The sequence below is a fragment of the Hippocampus bargibanti genome, linkage group LG12 (genome assembly GCF_051943395.1).
Source record: "Hippocampus bargibanti isolate YZ-2025 linkage group LG12, ASM5194339v1, whole genome shotgun sequence".
NCBI lineage: Eukaryota > Metazoa > Chordata > Actinopteri > Syngnathiformes > Syngnathidae > Hippocampus > Hippocampus bargibanti.
The window spans coordinates 11,521,939-11,545,000 of NC_142745.1; the positions used below are offsets into that span (position 1 = coordinate 11,521,939).

Below are 23,062 nucleotides of genomic sequence, written 5' to 3' on the forward strand. Positions count from 1 at the left end.
TGATGACGAACTTCCGCTCAACACTTATGATCTTTTATCACAAATACAGTAAAAATTAAAGAATTCGTTTCTAACTGGACTTACACCTAAATTTATGTTTCTGAATTTTAAAGTTAGAGGATAGTGTGCTTCAAAAAAAAAACATGATTCAATGTAAGAATAAGAGTGTGATGCTAGAATTGAGGAAGTCAGAGAAAGGTGGGAAGTCAAACTTTTCTGACTTTCAACTAGGAAAAATGCACTACCTACCACCTTTGAACTAGGTGGAGGTGAGAGTTGGGAAGTCGGGGAAAATAAAGCACGCGGAGTTCGTCTTTCACCTCAAGTCAGTTGAAAATGGCAAATCTAAGAAGACACAGATCATGAATGGAAGAACATAATTTGAAATATTGTAAACAAACACCAAGATTTATTTATTTATTTATTATTACATGAATTTTCTTCGACAAAATAGCTTCAGGGTTCATACTGACTGCCCCGAGATATCTTGGTATGTTCCTGCATTAAGTTATTTGATGAAATGAATAAAATTCTTTTAAAGATATTTCTTTATTTAGAACCATTATTGAAGTTATGGTGAACGTTTGGGACAATCTGAGCAGAAAAAAAATCTGATTTTCTACTTTCCCAATTACAGTATAGCATACATCCCCTTCTGCTGCCATTGTCTTTAGGGAAAATTTAAATTTGTCTCAAATTTGCTCGCCCCCAAATACATTCACGATTTGTCTGTGTTGAAAAATATTTTTGTGTTTTTTCACTGATCAACAGTTTAAGAAGAGATGATTAAATACTCCTGTATGTTCAAAATATTTGAGTTCATTCAATGTTATTCGGTCTGTTCTTTCAATCTTTTTATCCTGTCCCTGAAGAAATGCATTCATCAAACAGAAAATAATATAATAAAGAGAGACACATAATGATAATAGAATTATGAATATTTCTACAAATAGTGGTGACTGAGGAATGCGTGTTCACCAATCAAGTGTGAAATTAAAAAAGTACAAGCGCAGTAAATCTTTGTCTGATTCTGAAAATGTGTGTGAACAGGCTGTTCTGCAATTCCACTCGTTACGTAAGGGAGAATTTCATTATATGATCAGTTAGGCTTAGATGGATTGGGAAGATCCAAAATCACTTTTAAGCTACAGTTGTAGTGAAACAGGTTCTAATTTGCAATGAAACAATATAATTGATGAAACAGTCAAATGTCAGTGGGACTTTGACACACCCTATGCTACGTTAGTGTCAATAAAAAAAAAGGATTTCTGAGTGAACACGGGCTCAAAAAAGTCTCCTAAAATCACATTTTTATGACGTTTATAAATGTTTTTTTCATGTTTGAAATTGGGTTTCCACGGGGCAAATCCTTCGCACCCCGAGTCCCCAGCGTGGAGCAAAAAGGTGTATGTGTGTGTTACTTCCGGATTGAATGACTGAACGCTGGCGCATTAGGCACGTGTGTGTGTGTGTGTGTGTGTGTGTTTGGGTCTCACTGAAAAACATTTCTAAGTATTTTGCTTTTATGGCTCTATTAGTCAAAAAGGTTCCCGACCCGTGCTCCAAGAAGTCACGGAATGATCCTGATCATTTGAATCAAGTGTGATGGAAGAGGGAGACATCTAAAACAGGCTGGATGAGGGCACTTGAGGACCAGTCTCGATTTGGCACCGGTGCTCAAAGGGGAACTTTACACAGTCTATGGTCTCTGGAACTCGTCTGTGAGGTTATGATTGGCCGGCTTTAAGGAGACGGATGCGTACACAGTGTGTTGATATGAAAAGAGTGTGCAGAGTAAACAGCTGAATCGTCCATGCTAACTTGAAGATAAACGAAAATGAGTCTGTGATTGCGGAAGACAAACTATGCGGCAGACGGTAGCTTTTTGCAGTCGGTTTAATTAAATCATCGAAGAAATCTGGTTGGTTTTGCTTTTAATTTAGCGTGAGATCATGTGGTGAACAGATAAAAAGGCATTTGCAATAACACCATTGCCGCAACAACCAAATCGCGTCGTGGACATAAAATGAGCAGAAAGTACCTGGATGTTTGTTGCACACAGTAAACAAAACACTGCATAGGCTTTCGCATTACTGAGTGATAGAGAATAGAAAGATAAGAAGTTATCATATTTAAAAGCTTAATGCTTAGAAGGCCCACAAGGAAAGCACAAAAAAATCTGGGGTCAATCTGAGGTGCACAGACACAGCATGTTAAAATGTCATCTTCATATAGGAGATCTGGCCTTGTGTGTGTTTACCTATAATGTATGTGTTTACCTATAAAAGACAATCTTGCTGTGTTCGAGCCTTTGTTCACAGTGTCCGACCAAACATCTCTGACACTGATCGTAGCAGTTGTTTTCTCTCCATTCACAATCCACAAAGCGTGTCATGGAAATGTTCATTAAAATAAAACCATCTTTTCTCTCCAAAGAAGTCAAACATTGTCATTTTTCAAATGATAAAGGATTTCTTGTTCAAATTCCAGGCCAAAACAAACTTTCCTTCAATACTGTATACTTAAGAAAATTGAAAGGCAATATCTTACCAGTAAGCTTGGTGCGCATATTCATAATTGTAATGAAACGTTAACTTAATTCATAGGGCTGTCCTTGGCCTGATAATCAGAGTATGGGCCACCGCTTGTAAATTGTGCTTGCGGGTATTGAAAAAAAAGAATTCCAAACTGCAGACAGTTTAAAATATTTTAATGTGCTTTTTTCATACAGCATATTTTATGCATACCCAGCATAGCATCTCTCATACATATAACTCTCTTATAACCAGAGGAGAGAAATGTGGGGGACAGGGGGATAATTAACAGTCAGTCTATCCCAAAAAAAAACAAACACTACAGGGACCATACAGTGACTCAGAACAGTGAGTACACCCCTAATATTTTTGTCAATATGAGGTGCCAGATTGAACTATGAGAGTATTTGTGAGAAATTCAGCAAATTCAACACATTTGCTCTCCATTCGCATCTGGAACATTGTAACTCGATGACAATTAGGGGGAAAATAGATACTTGGGCACAATTTGAACATTTTCACATATACTGTAGGTGTACTCACTTTTGTTGCAAGCTGTTTGGACATTGATAAGTGCATTCTGAGTTATTTTGAGGGGAGAGCAACTTTATACATGCACACTGACTACTTTACATTGTAGTGTAATATATTCAGTGTTGTCCCATGAAAAGACACCATACAATATTTCCAAATATGTCAGGCGTGTACTCCCTTTTGTGAGATACTGTACGTAGGTAGGGTGAAGGCCACCTCTGATGTTTGTTTTGTACTCAGGGATGGCGTACTGATTTTCAAAAAGTAATAACACAGAGAAACAATGATCTATAAAACAAGAAGTGTGCTGAGGGCGAGATCAATATTTACAGAAAGAATTGCAAAACAAGATAAGGTACCAAAGTTCCAAGGAGGTCGGCGGAAAAATTACTCGGCATTGGTATCTATTACTTTGATGATACAGTGGTACCTTGACTCCAGAAGGTATTTGTTTATTTAGATCAAGCTCTTAACAGAATTTACATTTATGTCAAATCAATTTTCCCCATGAAAGAGACTTGAAGTGCCCTTATTGTGTTCCAGCTCAAGACAACGCAGGTTGTGACCATAAAAAATGTAATAAATGACAAAGTAAAGACATAAACCGTTTTAGTATAATATATAATAAAGCCGAAAGTCTAACACCTTCACTGTCGTATTTGTCTGCTATGTGACCCTAGCTCCGTTTGTCCATTTACCACAATACCAGTTCATTCTGAGCATTTTCCTCATACTCATTGAGGAAAAAGTTTCTTTAGTCGTCATCCGTACTTCTTTGAAGGTGTCGAAGGTTTTGCTCCTCATCCGAAGAGCTTTGTCAGCGAACTAAAGTTGTGCTGGTAATTCTGGCCCTATATATATCCCTAATGGACAGAGGTGGTGGTGCCAGAGCTCTGCTCTGATAGATCCCTGCTCTAAGGTTAGGGGAGAAGAAATATTTTCCCGATGGACCACTCCTGTATGACTGAGAGCATACACAGACATATTTCTTCATACTCATTGCAAGTGTGTTCAATTTGAATTTGTTTCACTGTTTGTCTTGTTGACGAAACATCTAGAAAGTGGCTTGGCAAATAAATGAACATCTAACATCGATTGGGTTCCTTTAGTCAAGGTACCACAGTACCACTGTATTGGATTCAAATCCACAATTCACAGCAGTGTAGAGGCAAGAAACGGTCCCTTGCTCCATTATCACATAATCAATATGACTATCGTTTCCATCTTTGTCTTCATCACCACTGTCTGTTTGGCTTATCCAAAGTAAGGGTGCTCACTTTGGAAGTTGTAGTCCGGACACACCTTCTGAACCAGCTTGTAGTCGATGCTAAAGAAGGAGATGAAGATGCAGATGACTTTGAAGGGCTTGGCACACAGCCAGGCGGCGTGGGACTGGGTGTGCTCCGTGAAGCACGTCTGAGACGGGTCATACAGGCAGGGCTTGGGTTTCTTGGATCTGTTAGTTTGCTCGTACTCCACTCTGCAGTTGAATGTCTTAACCTCTTTAGGGTCGATGGTGGTTTGCTGGGACTCTTGGATCTGTACCTCCTGTTGGATGTGGGGGTGCAAGAACTGTTGCTGTTGCTGGAGAACCTCAAACTCCACCACTTTGGTCGGTGGCACAATGCTGACCGACACATTCCCGAGACTGGAGGAATTGTGGCGGAAGTAAACAGTGAACGTCCCGTTGATGTGGTCCACGATCTTGCCGGTCACCAACAAGCTGAATTTGAGCGTTTTGACGTTGAAGTAGAAATCTCCCCAGCCGAAGATCTTCTTGGTCTTCATGGCTGTCTTCAACGAGGGCTTACGCTTGGAGCGGTAGCCTGTATGGTCTGGAAGCAGCGATTGGTTACGGGCTGCATCGTAGGGGTTAAAGAAATTGTAGGTCGGGGGCTTGGTCTTCATGGGCGTCTGGTCAAAGGAGGTGGAGAAAATTCGGGTTTGGTATGGCGGCTTAACCGCTCCTCCTGGTTGTCCGCCATTTGTGCCCCCACCGATACCGTAAGGGAGAGTCTTCATCGCAGAGCCCACCGGGCCCAGGTCTGAGAAGTCCACTCTCTTCTCCAAGCCTTGGACCTGGAGGGGTAAGATACAACACATTAGTTTTACATGCATCTGTCCTTCTCGTACCTGTTCAGGGTCACGGTGAAAGCAAGCATTGACTGCATCTTACCTAACTACTCCCTGCATTGCTACAAAGTTAATCGGACCACCATTCACACTATATTCTTGGTACACTAATGCATCAAATGTGTAATAGTTCATGAATTATCCACCTGTCCCTTTCAGGACAGAAGAGAAATGCAACATTGGTGTGTCAAAAGTCTGCTTTCACACAATTGTCACACAATGTTGGAAAATGGCCGATTTACAGGACAACTTCAGACCTTGTGTATCACTACACGATCTATGACTAAGCCCACTGCAATATCTGTGACTAAGCTCAAACAGTAAGTTGTTCATTTTATTTACTTGTACCACAATAGGTATAGACACGTGATTTGGCTGCTCATAACCAATTTTGGGCAGGATTGAAATTATCCCACCCCGATGAATTGATTGGTCATACGTGTTACCTAAAGTCCACCAAGCAAATGGAGTCAAATTAGAATCAGAAGGCTTTAATAGTCCCACAAAGGGGAAAATGCTGCTTTTAATTCATACTCTACTTATTGGTGTTTAGTTTAATTTTTATTATGAACTTGAGAGGGTCCTCAGGTCAAGATGCATTTATGTTCCCAATTATATTACGAAGGCACCAAATTCCATCACTTACCTACACTGAATCAGTCATGAAGTTATAATTACATGAAATGAGAAATCTAGGTCATGATTATAAAGCCATCAAATGAAAAACTGCAACAATGGTAACTGATCTTTTCACTGAAAAGGCCTTCTTCTGCCACAGGACCAGATCTTTTTTTGCCCTGCTGTGCAAACCAATTCATCACTCATCAATCATAATCTGAACATGTTATATATACTCTATGTCAGTACCATTTTAAACCTCCTGCAAACTGTGAGCATTAAAGTCATCGTTTTGTATTGTTGGCAATGATTTTTTTTTGTACTGCAGTTCTAAAATCGTGGTGAAGCTTAAAAACAGAATGTATAGTACTTCCAAATACTCAGCCTCTACTGGAAAATTCAAACTAAATGCAGGTCTGAAGATGCTCCTGATGCTAAATGCTACAACACTTAGAACAGTGGTTCTTAAACTGGGTTCTAGGGGTGCGGTGAGTGGGTCACAGGAGTTCGGTGGATTATCCACCGCAGAGGTCCACCCCTCAGTCTAGTCTGCAGTTAGTGGGAATAGTCATTGAAAGAAGGGTTTGGTGACTGAGCATATGAAATTGGAGGGGTTCTGTGCCTCCAAAAAGACTAAGAACCACTGACTTAGAGGCATCGAGTATGTTAGATGACTGCTATCATCTCTCCAAATTCAAGAAAACATCTATTTTTGTAAACACAGTTTTGAACATTTCTGCTACGGAGAGCCAGACAAGACACAAGTATGAGACAATAGACCCGCGTCTGTTTGTTTGATTGTTTAGACAGCTTTCTTTCTCCTTTTCATCCATTGCCTTTGCTGCTGATTCTCAGGTGTGATTGATGACGCATCTCTTTTGACTTTCTTTTTGGGATCATCAGTCACATCACACATTTGCTGCCATCCGTATGAACACGTGAAAACTGTCATAAGCACACACTAAAAAAGGGTACAAAACACACATTTTAAATTCACTGAAGAGCGGAAACAACTTTCCTGTAGTCAGAACATCAGTAAGTGGCAACAATGTATCATTTTAAGAGCAGCCGAGTAGTTAATTTGCCAAATAACTCAGGCAAACCTACCTACCTAGCAACATACAATGCGTGTTAGGGGATACCGAATCACAATTCACTGTGTACTGTACTGTACACTGCTTCATCTGCCAATGCTTGAAACGCCTGACAACCCAGTCAGACACATTTTGAATTGGTCTACAAGTGGATAAAACAATGGAACAATGACAACAATGTTTTCAAACTCATCCATTGTCCCTTGGTTCTGCATGTCCTGCCATCTTCACTCAAGGCTCAAGTGACAGATCCATGGCATAGCTCATCCATCACTGAATCTAATAAACAACTCCACTTTGCCATTCGCAGGGGCAACAGTGCATCACTCTGACCGGCTAATGCATTCAGTCATTCAATTAATGTATCCATTTCTGCTGGCCATTCATGAACATGAGGCGATTTCTGCGCAGATTGATTGATGTTAGCGTAAGTGACGGTGGAATAACTGAATGCTTATTGACTACTGGAAGAGTGAATTACCACAAAATAAATGCCAGACGTTGATGAATGACCCATGACAGGGATAATGACCTAATGAAGATTTTCGACATTGCCTGCTACCGCCTTTCATGTCATGATAGGAGGCCGGTGCATTATTTCTGGGATGTGAAGGTGCGAATAAACTACGTAAATCTGCGCAAGCACAATGGGGAGGCCTCTTCAGATCAGCAGCGCCGTGAGTTAACACCGTGCTATTCAATCTGTCAGGCAAACACTCTGTCAGTGCACATGATCATTTCTTAGGGATAGTGGTGGGAAAAATACTCAGTACTTAAGTAGAAGTACAAGTATTAGCGAAGAAAGCCAACAAACACTTCCCTGCTGGTCTAAACATTACCAGAAGTTACTGCCAGAAGACGTGCAAAACATTTGTCCACGCCAGTGCCAGGGTTTTTTGTCATTTTCACTCAAATTGCAGGACGCACAGTAGAATTAGTTTTGGGACTACACAAACATTCAATGCAGCGAAAGAAACCTTAGACTTTCTTCTTTCATGTGAAACAAATAGTTAATTCCTAAATTATATGGGTCTGGAGTTATCTGAGATTGAAATGGGGTACTGTACGAAAAAAAAAAAGATGTACAAAGGGCAAATGCAACCCCCTCATGGGAAGGAAAATCATTACCAGAGGTCTGATCAGTGCTTTATCGGCCAAAACCTGAACATATTCGGGAACGGCGCTTCACATTTTATTATTTGTTATTACTTTTTTGTTCTTTTGACTTTAAGATGGCACCGCGAGAGTGGCTGCCTTTCCATCAGCTCCTGTATTTTGTTTTTCTACTTCTTTCTTTCCTTTCCTCTGCCTTTCATAACTTTGCTGCTGCGAAATATAAATTTCTTCACTCCGAGGCAAATAAAGGTAAATTCAAATCCAACCCAAAACCCACATCATGCTTTTCATTTCCCGAATAAATTTGGTAATGGCAGTGAATGAGTTTATCTTGTTAGCACAAGAGCATAAGTGCCCTACGACATACGCATTTTAAACTTTGTATTACACAATCATCCCAAAATTACCAATGTGTATGGTCGATGAAATGTCATTAATTTGTTTCCTGTGTTCAATTTTATTCTCATACCATCACATTTCATCAAAGTTACAAACAATTGCCCAATTAGATTGCACACCTTTCTGCGTTGCCATGTAAGTCTAATCTAGCTCAAAGCATTTACAAACAGCTGTGCTGGCCAATATACTGTAACTTCAACTATATTCGAAAAAGTAAATGGTTGTTCAACCCTATCAGATTTTAAAGTTGTCCCCATAGATCCAAGTGGGGGCAACATGCTGTTAAAAAAAAGACTCAAATAAACTCTACGTTCCTGAAAAGTCGATGAAGTAGTGCTCATGGCACATCATTATCACAATCATCGACTATCAACAACAGGAATGTGACAGGCTTGGAACCATAAACATGATTGCAACCGAATCTTGAGGGGAAAAGGATGTTCTAAAAGGAAAATGTAAGCAGTCAGCAACTTCATACACAAAATTACAATGACAAGACATCTACAGTGACTGAAAATGCCAACAGGAGGAAATGAACAGATGGAGCTTTCTAGCAAAGTACAAAAAAATGCTTGTTCTTGACAGTGAATCAATTTAAACACTGTGAATTTCAAAGAAAAATATCAGCCATTTTCTCCAGACGTTAAAATCTATACACTATGGACTTTTTGGCGGGGCAAAATTGGACGTTTATAATATAAGGTCAAACCAGGTTGATTGATCCTCTGTTTAGTTTGTGATAAGTGAGAGAAAACTTTTCGAGCGGATGGAACATTGTTGCATGCATATTTAAAAACACTGAGTATGTTTATCTACTATCTAGCTGGCTACCTAGATAGCTATCCGTTTTCTGTCCATTAGTTATCTATCTAGCTAGTTGGCTATCTAGCGAGCGAGCTTTTGACTAGCTATTAGCTAGCGGGCTAGCTTTCTAACTATTTGAGTTATCCCGGGTTGGCGCATGTGGCTGCCGCTGCTCACCCACAAAAAAAAACTTATCCTGACTGTAAAATGACCTTGAGAGTTTTGAAAGGCGCTTATAAATGAAATATATTATTATTATTATTATTATTATTATTATTATTATTATTATTATTAGTAGTAGTAGTAGTAGTAGTAGTAGTAGTAGTAGTATTAGTGGTAGTAGGTAGTAGGTGTAGTAGTAGTAGTAGTAGTAGATTATTATTATTATGTCGTATTGTACTGTAGTTATATTATTGTTCAATTTACTCACTTTTGTGGCCATTCGAGGACTCCTGCCAAAGCAACTTTGCGCATGCCACCACATTGTCGCGCTTCCTGGCACTAATGAATGAGACTCATGTTTTCTAGAACGCTTTGGGATATTGTAACTGAAGATGGAATACGCATCGTGGAGGACCTATACATATGCATGATCGTGGCAACTCAATAAGAGAACAATCATTGAGCGCAAAATCAAATTACAGAGCTTGTGAGACAGAAGGAGATGGTGGGGAAAATGTTATTAGTCCATAAGTGGGATGAGCGGAGGAGGTTGTGTACATTTCCTTGGAATAGGGGAGCATTCATCATCTTTAAATTTATTTGGAAGTTCATCTGAGCAAAAAGCATCGGCGGAGAATCTGAGAAGTTGCCAGGGTGAGGATGTGGAAAAATGAAATGTAAGGATTTTGCTGCAGATCAAAATCAGAAAGGCATAACCCAATGAAAGGTCAATTTGAAGCTCAGTCTCGCTCCGTGCAAAAGACCGAAACTATGGTCTGGCTCAAAGCGTGTCTTAACTCTTTGAAGGGGCGAATCACACCATGTGTTGGTATTTTCACAGGTGCATGGAGAATGGCAGTGTTTGTGCCAATTGAAACTGATTCCCTCATTCACTTGAAAAGCGCATTGATCATCCTTGATATAACGGAAGGAAAAACTTATTTTTTGGAGTCCAACAGCGAATCCAAGCACATAAATTACTTTTAGAAGGAACAGATTTCCACAGGCGGATGATCTCGGCCAGGTTAATCACAAATCTTGGAGGCCGCCTATCTTGCCAATAATGCACATGTTGCTCTAACCCGAGGACAGGCAACACGTGGCTCAAGAGCCGCATGTGGCTCTTTAGAGCGGCTCCAGTGCCTCCCGAGAGCTTTTTCAAAAATGTTTGAAAATGGAAAAAAGATGGGGGAGGGAAATATATATTTATTGTTTGAGTTTCTGTACGAGGTCGAACATGACACATGCGCATGAGTGTGAGATAGCTACATAGCTAAAATGCTAGCTAGCAATCGAGCTAGCTAGATAGACAAAGATAGCAATCGAGCGAGCTAGATAGGCAGAGATAGCGAGCGAGCTAGCTAGATAGACAGAGATAGTAATCGAGCTAGTTAGATAGACAGACATAGTGAGGAAGCTAGCTAGATAGACAGAGATAGCGAGTGAGCTAGATAGATAGTCAGAGATAGCGAGCTAGCTAGATAGACAGACAGAGGGAAGAAGCTAGATAGATAGACAGAGATAGGGAGTGAGCTAGCTAGATAGTAAGACATAGCGAGCGAGCTAGCTAGATAGACAGACAGCGAGCGAGCAAGCTAGATAGCTAGTTATCTGGATAGCTAGAAAGCTAGCTAGATACTGTAGATGGAGATAGGGGAGGGAGAGGGAGGGGGAGAGAGAGGGGGAGGGGGGGAGAGCGGGTGAGATAGAGATAGAGAGAGAATTCATTCTTTTAAGGGTAACAACTATGGCAAGTTAAATGAAAATTTTGTGTGTGGTTTTGCAATGAGCGTTGACATTGCCTCAAACGGGTCCCTATTTTATTGAGGACTAGTTCACAATATGCTGTGAAATTACCCGTTTCAATTTCACATTATTAACTCAAAATCTTTACTAAAGAAAGAAAATACTCAGGGAGAGCTTGTTTGTACAAAAGCTCAATTAAGATATCATTGTGTTCAGAATTTAAAACATCCTCTACCTTTTCCAAAAAGTGCGCGACAATTGTTCTTCTGCAAGGAAAATGACGACTCCGAAATAGCAAGCAGACAAGACAGGAAAGGTGATGAGAAGTGAACGCGTTCATGCGGGTGGGCGGAGGGCGCAAAGCTTCACACTATTATTAAATAGGAAAAGGTCAGATTGAGCTACAGAATTGACTGCGGAAAGCTGATATATGCCCACGATTAAGATCTCTTTTCATCATTAAGGAAGTGCGAGATCAATGTCTGCGCCGTGCATATATCTGTTGCGCTTTTACGCCCACGCTCATCAGTAACAGTCCAAACCTTCCCCAACCCCAGGAGGACGGAAAACAAGATGAGAGCTGCCTGTCTGCGAGCACTTTTTCCACACTCGTTCTTTTGTTTAATTGGACTTTTATCGGCGACAATCAATTCATTTCCATCGCCGCTCTTGGCCGTATCGATCCGCTGTCACAGGGAAGAGCCAAAATGAAGAGTTCTACTCCCACCACGAGTTCTCATTTTGCCCCACGGTGAAGTGCGATGCCGCATGATTTGCCTCAGAGACCTCAAGTGGGGATGGGTGGAACTTTTGATGAACACATGATTATGGATTCAGAGAGTTAGGTAGATACTTCAGAATCAGAATCTGAAAACCTTTAATCGTCCCACAATGGGGAAATATGCCGTCCACAGCAGCAATTTGAAAGGGGATGAGGGAGGAGGGGTGAAAGGATAAAAAAACAAGATATTCTAAGCATAGTAAAAATGTCAGAAGACTGAGATGTATACTGTAAATGTGCAAAATGTTTCGTAAAAAAACTGTACATAGTGCAAGTATCAAAGAATATATATTTTAGATAGATAATTTGTTAAATTTATTCCATGAAGGAAATTAAAATTAACATTCATGCTAGCACTACATGATAAATGTTAAGGCAAGCATCATGGAATTTTGATTTGCTTTCGCGGGCCGAATTAAATGATGTGGCGGGCCAGATTTGGCCCCCCAGTTTAGACATTGACACCTGTGAACTAGGATAAGCGGCTCAGAAAATGAATGGGTGTTAAAATACCAATTCAACAGGTTGGCCCAATATTTGTTCCTTTCACGATATGTAACAAAAATATGAGACACAATAATATGGAAGTGGAAAGGTAAATTGGACATGGGCTTCTATTGTGGTCCACTGCCTCAGACATGTTCAATTTTACAGGTAATGGTTCCATTCTTTGTGACATTTGTTTAAAAAAAATACAGTTACCACCCCCCGTTCAACAAAGTGAAACTTTTCAGTTGAGACCTCATGTCAATAAGTATCAAGTGATTCATTTTGAGGGCACATCCAGAATCAATCCTTTGATGCATCGCATTTTTGTTAAAAAAGATTAACCTTCATCACAGATTTATATCACGTGAGACCTCAACTCACAAAGTGTCAAATGATTCTTATTGTAAGTGACTTTTTCTTCTTGAGACATTCCAAAACATAGGTGCTCATCATGGATGATGTCACAAGAGACCCACAACTGAGAAATAATTTTCAGGAGAAAATTGATTAGTGATAGCAATACGTGTTGGAAATATGTTTTTCTTTGGCTTTAACAAATACAGTAAAAAGGGTTTGCATTGAATCTTATTGAACTGTTTGATTTTAAACAATTAACTAAACTACACTACACTAACTGGTGTAGAAGACAGATGGACATTCATTTGAGTGATTTTATATGTACGTACTGTACTGTATCCATACGCACCCCAACTTACGAACGAAATACATTCCAAACGGTCGTTTGTAAGGTGAATTCGTTCACAAGTTGTTTCAGTGCTATATTTTGTATGGAATGTATGTTTAAGACTTATAAAAGGAAGGGGAGGGGGCTCTTCGGCCGTCGGATGTGCTTCTTTGGGGGTGTCGGACGTATCGCTTCTCATCTGTGAGGCTTCATCGGCGAGGTGATGTGTCAGGAAGGGCATCCGACGTAAAAGCTTGGCCAAAACAAACATGCGAATCAAACCTCTAAAGATGGAGGACACTGATTTGCTGTAGCGACCCCTTGAAGGGAAAAGCCGAAAGGAAAAGAAGAAGACAATAAGGAAGTTTAAGGTTTATAAGTATGGCTAAGTAACCTGTATTGGTTTGTACCAAAAAATAAACATTTAATCAAATATATGCTCGACAAAGATATGTACATGTACAACTGGAGAGAATTCTACATATGTTACGACAAAAAGCTTTGTATGTGCCGCTGTTCGTAACTTGAATGTTCATAGGTAAGGGAGCATCCGATTTACGACCGATTCGAGTGACGGCCACCTGCACTTACGACCATGACGGCCAGACTCTTTTTTTTCGTAATTCTAAGGCTGGAACCGCTACGGTGGCAGCCCGACAACGCTGTTGAGATCTGCTGCGTGTTTGCGGTGCATTTGGTAGAATAAAGACTCGAGATGGTGTCCCCTGCCTCATGCCCGAAGACAGTTGGGATAGGGCACCAGCACCCCCTGCAACCCTAATGAGGAATAAGCGGTACGGAAAATGGATGGATGGATATATCTGTGTGCGGGTGGGTGTGTGTGGGCGTGCCTGTGTCAAAGTCAAAGTCAAAGTCAGCTTTATTGTCAAATATGCTAATATGCATGACATACAGCACAGATGAAATTACTGTCCTCTCGAACCCAGCATGCGCGTGCGTGTGTGTGTGTGTTTAATGAACTAAGAACACTCAAGTGTACGAAATCAGTGCATTTTCACGTTGATCATAATGGAGGCACTTGGAGAGCTAAGCATTTTTTGAGGTGGTACTTAAAGTAAAACTAAGAATGTCAGTTCTTAAATATAGACCACCATCATGAGAATTTGGGATGTGTTCCCCCCCCATAAAATATTGCCATGGCGGATCATGTCAGATGATACAACCTGTGCATCTATTTTATTTTGAGGACATTTCTCGTGTAAAAGTTGTTTTCTTAACCCCCCAAAAATTAAAGTGAATGTGTCATTGAATTATATGACGCATCGTGAATAGCAGTCGGGTGAAAAAAAGGTGAGAGAAAGCAATAAAGGGGGATTGGATGGATTGAGGGAGAAACAGAAAAGGCAGTATAGGCGATTTCGCAGTCCGCTGGTGTCACTGGATTATCATGAAAATGAAAGCTAGTGAGCCAGGGAGTATCAGGGAGCACAGAAATGGAGCACAGACAGATAACAGCAAGCCGGGAAGACGGAGAGGGGTGAAAAAATGAATAAGAGGAACTAGCGGCAAAACCATGAGACAATATGAGGAGTAAAATGTAAGAAGACAATATAGATATATACACACACCATGCACACCGAGATTCTGAGTGCAATAAGGCTCGCAGCGCAATCATTTCAACCAAAAAAGGAATAATCAGAGCTTTCTCCAGAAGTAATATCCATAACGTTGTTTTTCGAGAAGGCAGTGAAATAATTTCTTAGTTAAAGAAGTGATGGCGAAGAGGGGGGAAAACTCCAAAGTGTCATCTGCCGCCAAAAAAGGATTTATGAAAGCATTGTACGCTATCTTAACTGTAATATGCTGAAAATATTGCAAAATATTGCGGCGACAGCCTCAAGGGACATGCAGAAATCCTTTTCCGCGCATGATGATGCATTCAGGTACATGAAGTGAAGAGCATTGGTCGATAATTTCATGTTTGTTTGTTTTTTTGTCTCAATGGATGACCTCACTGGAGACCTCTGTCAGCTGGCATAAAAGGATTTGTTTCGTACACGATTCTATGATTTTTGTTTATTGCAACACAGAAGCGCGTCACAAACAAATCGAAAGACCCCCCTCCCCAAAATGTCCAAAATGAATCCTTTGATGCTTTTTTTGTGACACTTCTATTTATAAATTAGTGTGTACCTGTGGGTAAATAGAGCAATGTTTTTTCCCATCGAAATACAAGAGTACAGGCAATGAATGATCTTATCTTCAATTCTCATCCATTTCTTTTTTTTATATTACTATAATGCAGCTAAAATAATCATGGAACTCCAATTCGTTCATGACAGTGATTCCATGCTCTGGTTTGAGAATTAAAAAAGAGAAGCTAGCTCCTCAAACAAGCTTTAATATCCTTTCCTAATGATTTTTCTCCCAACTTTTTTTTGTGAAACATCACAGTCTCCAGAAAAAAAGTGACATTTCCAGTCAGTAAAAGACTATTGAGGAAACTTTGTTGAAGTAAAGCCTTGACACGCATTGCGCGCATGGCCGCCATCGCTAACACGCTATTTAAATCCACTTTCTTCCCTGTCAGTCACTTCGCTTGGTTACACTCATTAATATTTACACTCCAAGATGTCCCCACCATCATGTGTGCACTCCGTGACGACTAAGTGTGAACACGGCAAGATGACAATTAATCATCACATACTGTAAAAACAATCATAAAAAGAAGTGAGATGTAAAAAGGGTTTGTAATGACAGAGCTGCAGTTTCCTCAAGAGAGAACTTCCAAAAAAGACAAATAAACATTTGCAAAACCCCATTTCAAAAGTTACACAGCCAAATCGAAGAAAGTAAACCATTTTATTTGATTTATTGATTCGATATTGTGTACTACTGTATATTTTATATTCATTTTATAATCACGTGCCAGCAAAATGTTTCTTGCAACTCTTACTCATTGAATACTAAGACAATAAACACAAGTGACTGAACTAATATTTTCAAAATCTTGGCGAGTGTGCATTTAAACGTTCAAGTGGAAGCAAGAACCACTACAAATATATACACACAGTATATATACACAACTGCCATGCATCCGTCCAGCCACAGACTGTCCAACAGCACCGACCTTTCCGCTGAACAAAGCGGGGCTGTGAAGATGCTGCACATTACAAGCGCAAAAAAGCACAATGGCCCCTTTGGTGTCCAGCGATGGCAATCGAATGGCACCGACATTCCTCCCATGCAAAAACAGGACTGGGATATTCATGCTGCCGAAAAGGCGCACAGTCTCCTCCTTGATGAATGTCATGGTAAAAAATGCAGAAAAACAATCCGTATCCATTCCACACGACGCCCAACAACACAAAGTGACAAAAGAAAACACAAAACAAGACAAAAAAAAAAAAAAAAGCAAGGCTCATGAGCACTTGCTGATGGCTGCCTACTCGGGTGCCATCTTGGACTATATATATATATATATATATATATATATATATATATATATATATATATATATATATATATATATATATATATATATATATATATACTCATTTAAAAAATGTCATTGACATCACAATTAAACTACAGTAAAGTCTCGTTATATCGATATCGGTTATAACGATAGTAAGCTCGTGTGTATCAGACGGCTGCTCGTGTGTCTTCAACAATGGACTGTTTTGGATGCCATCAGAGCAATTTCCAAAGCGTGGAGCACGGTGTCCGAAAACACCATCAAGAACTGCTTCCGTCACTGCAAATTTGAAAATCCAGGGTGCAGTGAGGAAACATCTGCAGCTAACGAAGAGGATGACGACAACATTCCTCTTGCAGTGTTGGCTGAAAAGCTAAAAGTCGCCGACATTGCATCGTATGTCGCAGTCGACAAAGACATTGCGACATTCCCAAGCTCATCAGATGCGGATATCGCAGCGGAGGTCAAAGCCAAGTATGCCACAGTAGATTCCCGTGATGATGATGATGCTGATGACGATGAAGAAGAAGCGACTGAATGCACACCTTTTGCAACTTCGACAAAAGCGTTGCAAGGGGTTGCGGACACGCGATCTTTCTTTGAATCCGTAGAAAATGCATCCGGTTTTTTAGAAATGTTAAACAAGATGGAAGTGTTCATATTAAAATATAAAAATGGGAAGCAGAAGAAGATTGATGACTTTTTTAAATAGCTTACATACATACTAATTGCAGTGTTATGTACATGTACTGTTACATGAATGCAAGCGTTTTTTTGCAACAATGTTTGTTGTTTTGTCTGCTGAAGCGTCATGATTTTGAAAATGACTGTACATTCCATACTGTGCATTAAAGGGCAACCAACATCACTTTTTGTGTTTCTTGAGTCAGTCAAAAAGCTGTTGTAACGTCACAGCTGCGCGCCGGCATTCTATTCAGGCACTCTCGAACGTCACGTAAGTTATGTAAACGTTGCAGTTTTGGTTTTTCATCCACGTACAGTATTTAATTGTGTTGCATCCAGATATCTTTATTGTTTGCAACAATCACTGTTTTTCATATGATTGTACATGCTGGCGTTCGTGGCTTCGTGTGAATAGAACTTGACGATTTAGCATTGGTTGGTTGCATTTTTGAAAGGAAATAGTCATTAAAAAAGACGTTTTTATTTTATGCACAACTTTAGTTTTCACTTCACTACTGTACAAAAAACATGTTAGATACGCAATCCATGAACCCAATGATGAAATTACATGCCATAACAAAGATGCCGCATCTACGCACCCCCCCCCCCCACAGGATCGGATATATCGATAGTCCCGGTTATATCGATATTTTTTCGGATTCCCTTGCGTATCGATATAACGAGACTTTACTGTATATCCCTAATTAAACTTCTCCAGTGACCTTGATTAATAACCCCAGGCAACATTATTTATTTATTTATTTATTTATTTATTCAGGGTTGGGCGGCCTATCAGAAAGCTGCGTGGCATTTGTCGAATTAGGGCCCCTCGTTTGCATTCAGCGTGGCAGGCAATGCATCAAAAGATGACGGCTCTCCCATTTCTCTTTAAACAAGAGTGGTGGGATTCCCGCTGGCTGTGCCTTAACTTTAATCATTCATCTAAATAACTGTTGTAGGAGTTGGCTGCTGTGTATGCGTGTGTGTGTGTATGACGTTGCCTGAATTTCTCATTTGTAAACATTTATTTGAGTCAGAGCGCACACACACATACACACACACACACACACACACACACACACACACACACAAACTTGCCCTCATCACCTGCCTCCCTCGTAGATGTTTGTCTTGGAACGCATTGAATTTCGACTAAACAAGGAAGGTGTGGCGGCTTGAGTGACACGCCGAGCGACAATGATTGATGCCCCGACGCATCTCGCGCACAAAGATAAACATTTGAGACGAATGAAAAGAAGCACGCGGGAGTGTTGCGGCGGAGAGGGCAAACCAAATCTGCATAACGCCAAAGTGAGATGCAGAAGGAGGAGGAGGAGGAGGAGAAAGTGAGTTGCCTATGGTGGTGGTGGTGATGGTCACTCGGGCGAAAAACAAATCCACCCGCGCAGAATGCTCGGATTTGTTTGCAAGCTGGGGGTGGCAAAAGTATCATCTTCAAGTTTTTTGGGTGATTAAAAATGTTAATGTACATGTGAATGGTGGCGCAGTGTAGCAGATGTGACGGCAATCAATTTTCCCAGCAAAAACGATGCATTGACAAGATCGATCGAGTATACAGTATACAGAAAATTATTTCAATATAACTAATTTCTTTCATCACCACGGAAACACTTAGATCCCCATCCGAATGAATGTTAATGCTATCAATCACCCTCCCTTCAAAATGTTTGGATTGTATTTCACCAATGGTGGACCGTTAAGGCCTGCAAAGCCTTCTCTGCTGCCCTAAAAATATCTGAATCACGGACTGATGTTAATTATATTTTGTCCATGAATTCTGATTAAATAATTCAAACTTGTCTTTCAGCTTCATTTCATTACTTTTCCCCTGTTGTGCTACTTCCAGATGTGTGTTTTCATATTTAAGCATTCAACCAATCACATTTCAGCCATCATTTGTTACCAGGGTAAGAAATCTACCTGGATGCATTCACAATCAGTCCTGCGGGCCCTCTACCATCAAATGTGTTGATGAAATTGTTGCTCTAACTAATTTTTGAGTTGGCAACCCAAAAGAGGTCGAAAAAAGGTTTTCTGATTCTGATTCTGATTCTGGCCTTGGTCAGCGTCAGAGTTTTCGCAAACTGATTGGCTAGTCACTAGCCAATCAGTTTGCGTTTCCCGTTATGCGTTATAAGCTAGTTGACTTTAAAGCAAAATTGTGACAGTGGACTTCAATTGGAAGTGGCAACGTCCAACTTGAAAACTCGTACTACCCGTCGGAGTGTAAATTAGGAGCCACCAAACTGCTGCTTATTGTCAAGTGAGTTGAATTAGATGTGCGAGAATTAGACGTGAGACGTTGCCTAAGCAGTGGCTCAACTGCACGAGACAGCATTGCCTTCTTAAAACCAAGTGATTTAACCAACAAATATTAAAGAAAGTATACTATTTTCTACGATATTTGAGGTACTTTGACAAAAACATACAAAACTTAAGATGTAGCCAGCAGAGGGCCCTTGATATAGTGTCAGCGGAGCTAAAGTAGAGGCTAACCACATCGTCATCTTGGGTCAGCCTGGCCTCACTGGGAGCTGATTGTCATTAATTGAAGAGGGGAGAGTATCTGGTTCCATTAAAAGATGATAGCAAAGTGGAGCACTGTGACATTTTGCTTTTCATTCTCAACACAAGCACACAAACAGCAGAGAATAACCCGTGACTTTGAGGGCAAAGCAACCAGGCACCTTGGTTATTATTATACCATTGCTGCTTGTTTATAGCAAGAAAAAATTTGATAAAACTTTGTAAAAGGCTACAACTTGGATTGCAATTACATTTTGATGCTGATCTAAGGTAGGTAAAACGTATTTAGCATCAACACAATGATAATGATAATATGTCAATTCGACTGTCTTGTAACCAATAGTAGTCGTCCCACTTTTTCGTGTTTTTTCCCCCTCGACAAATATTCAATTTTCGGAATTGTATGACGTTATCACCAAGTAGATATGATATATACAGTACAGTATGTACAGTTCATCAGGGAATCACTAATGTTAGGAAGAAGCTCCACTGTTTGGACTTGAGAGTCTCTTGGAAAATGTTGGGGGTAATTTTTCAAGATTTCACAAATTTTCAAAAAGGCTTTTTCTCTGACAGCTTTGGAATTTGTTTTTATTTCAAGTGGCAATTGCAGTTTTCCTATCAGCAGCTAACCGGCTCTGTATTAGTGTCAGTAGTAAATTTAGTAGTCAAATCAGTTTTCTGGAATTCACCGTGAGAAGATTTTCAACACGTTTTGAGGCAGATTTTTTTTCCTTAAAAGTATATTTTAGTTTATAAATTGAAAAACATTTTTCTGAGATGATGCATGACGAAAGATCGTCAGTCTGCAATTAACCAAAAAGAAATGAGTTATAAAAGAGAATCAACTCCCCTTTTTTCACTTAATGTCTTATCAATTCCAGATATATTTCTCAAAATTGTAGTTGCACCACATTTCCGGTAATAAAAGTCAAGGCCAGAACAAAGGCGATAAAAAAATGAAGCGGTCAACATACTTGCGTGTACACACAATGTAGGTTACAGCTAAGTTGTGTCCTCGTGCCGCCTTTCCCACGCCTTTGCCTATGAATAAATCACCCGGCTTCAAGGGCACTGCGCCGGGACCCCTAACTGGGACCCTTCAAATGCACCATCTGGATGAGCAGAGTGCTGACCAGAAGCTTTGCTCTCATTCTGTAACTTCAGGAAAAGCTGCCAGATGAGTGCTGGATTTATAAACTGCATCATGACGGTCACATTTTGTGGAACCTTTTTTTCCGTCAGGGGACATTTTGGTTGATACAAAGACCTTCAAGGGTCATTTTAAATGCAATATTTCATCCATATATCCATTATCTAATCCGCTTTATCCTCATGAGGGTCATGGTGTGCTGGAACCTGTTCTAGTTGTCATTAGGCACTCGGCAGGGTACACCCTGAACTGGTTGCCAATCAATTGCATACTGGCCAGCAATGGAAAAGGCTTGATCCCCTTTGAGCCGCTGTTTAGGTCTTGGTACTTCTAATAATGTCTGGTCAGCAGACCTGAGGTGTCGGGAAGGGAAGAGGAGCTTGGAGAGGTAAGGTAGAGCGAGGCCATTTAAAGATTTGAAAACAAATAATAGGAAGAACTCTAAAATATATAGAGCCAGTGAAGGGATGCCAGAGTAGGAGATATGCTCCCTCTTACCAGTACCAGTGAAGAACGGCGGCCAAGGTTGGCACCACTACATTTTTAACACACTAAATCTGGTCACACCCCAGATTTAGAGTGTTCAATGTGCCTCTGATGCATAGTTTCGGAATGTGGGAGGAAACTGGACGACCCAGAGAAAACCCACACAGCAAGCTTGACACTGGAAGTCCAGAGAGGAGATTGAACCCACGGCCTCTGAACCGTTAGGTCAATGCGCTAACCACTGGGCCACTCCAGTCCACACATGTAGATTTTATTTTTGACAAATTGCAGACAAAAAGAAATGATGTTTAAATACAAACAGTTCTGCATGATGAAGCCCAAATGTATTGTACTTAAAAGTTGAATACAACTGAAATGTCTCCAATAAATGTATTTTATCGGAAAATAATAATGTTTAAACTGCTGCAATTATGCACAGTTTGATGATCAAAATGAAGTATTCTCTTAAATGTCTCCGGAGGAAGCCGGCGTACTACGCTCTATCGTATTTATAGCATTACAAAATTACACTAAAACTTAATCGAAAGGCCCAGTAAACCGTCAAACATTATTCATGCGCATAGCAGATAAAAATACGCCCTTAGCCTCTAACCACTTGAAAACGATTGGCCAGAAACATTTCTGGCAGGATTTTTATGGATCAAGTTGTTCTTCTGGGGATCTTTTTATTTTAAGAAAGACATGACAAGCCAGATGAAATGCTCCCGGCGGCTAGCCCTCTGCTGGACTCAACGATACCGATAGTGAAGCAAGTGCCGCTCATAACCAAGAGAGAGTCTTGATTCCGACTTCATACGCACACTCTTGAGAGCTGCTATCAAAGCCAACATAAACAGCAGACACAATAGACTCCAATGTGCTTCTCCGTGAGAGGTTATCCACTGGCTGGCCTATGCGTCTTGCGTGTCGACAGATTCTTCCTTCAGTTTGAAAACATGACTGTCAAGACTGAAAATGTTCCTATTTTTCTCATCCTCGTACCAGACAAAATTGTCATTTTTTTTTCCTCTCAAGCTGCACAACAACACCAATCATCTAAGGCAAACAGTCTACAAGAGGAATTAATTTTCAGTCTTTGAAGCTTCGGTAAGAACCTACAGCAAGATGAATGGTCATGATTCTGTTCAAGTAATGCATCTTGCAGTGGCAGGACCTTTAAAGAATGCTTTGCAGGCCCAAAATGCTATCATGGGCCCAGTTTGCTATGCGACTTCCAGTAATTTGTGGGACACACACATATATATATATATATATATATATATATATATATATATATATATATATATATATATATATATATATATATATATATATATATATATAAATTGCCCAAATTTCTTGTTCACGAGAAAGCTGTATCTACCGTAATTTCCGGATTATAGAGCGCACCTGACTATAAGCCTCACCTACTACATTTTTAGAGGAAAACCAATTTTGTGTATACACAAGCCGCACCTGTATATAAGCCACATGTGTGTAAACATATTTACAAGGAAAGACGGTACACAGAGAGTTTTCAAAGTTTTAATAATATAACTTAACAATAATAATAATATAACTTTCTTCCCAAACTGTGCCTGTGACGCGGCAGTAAAACGGTAGCAACATGGTAACAACACGCTCGCAAAACAGTATAA

The 23,062-nt window shown here is 40.1% G+C and overlaps 1 protein-coding gene across 2 annotated transcripts in view; it reads right to left on the reverse strand.

Moving 5' to 3' along the window:
- Window positions 1-2,269: 2,269 nt before the first annotated feature.
- Window positions 2,270-23,062, reverse strand: part of nxph4 (neurexophilin 4) — a 47,753-nt gene continuing 26,960 nt past the window's right edge. For both annotated transcript variants that reach the window (XM_089010153.1, XM_089010152.1), the window contains one exon: window positions 2,270-5,147. In XM_089010153.1, the coding sequence (XP_088866279.1) occupies window positions 4,323-5,147 (825 nt within the window). In that variant the 3' untranslated portion in view covers window positions 2,270-4,322. The remainder of the gene's footprint in view (window positions 5,148-23,062) is intronic.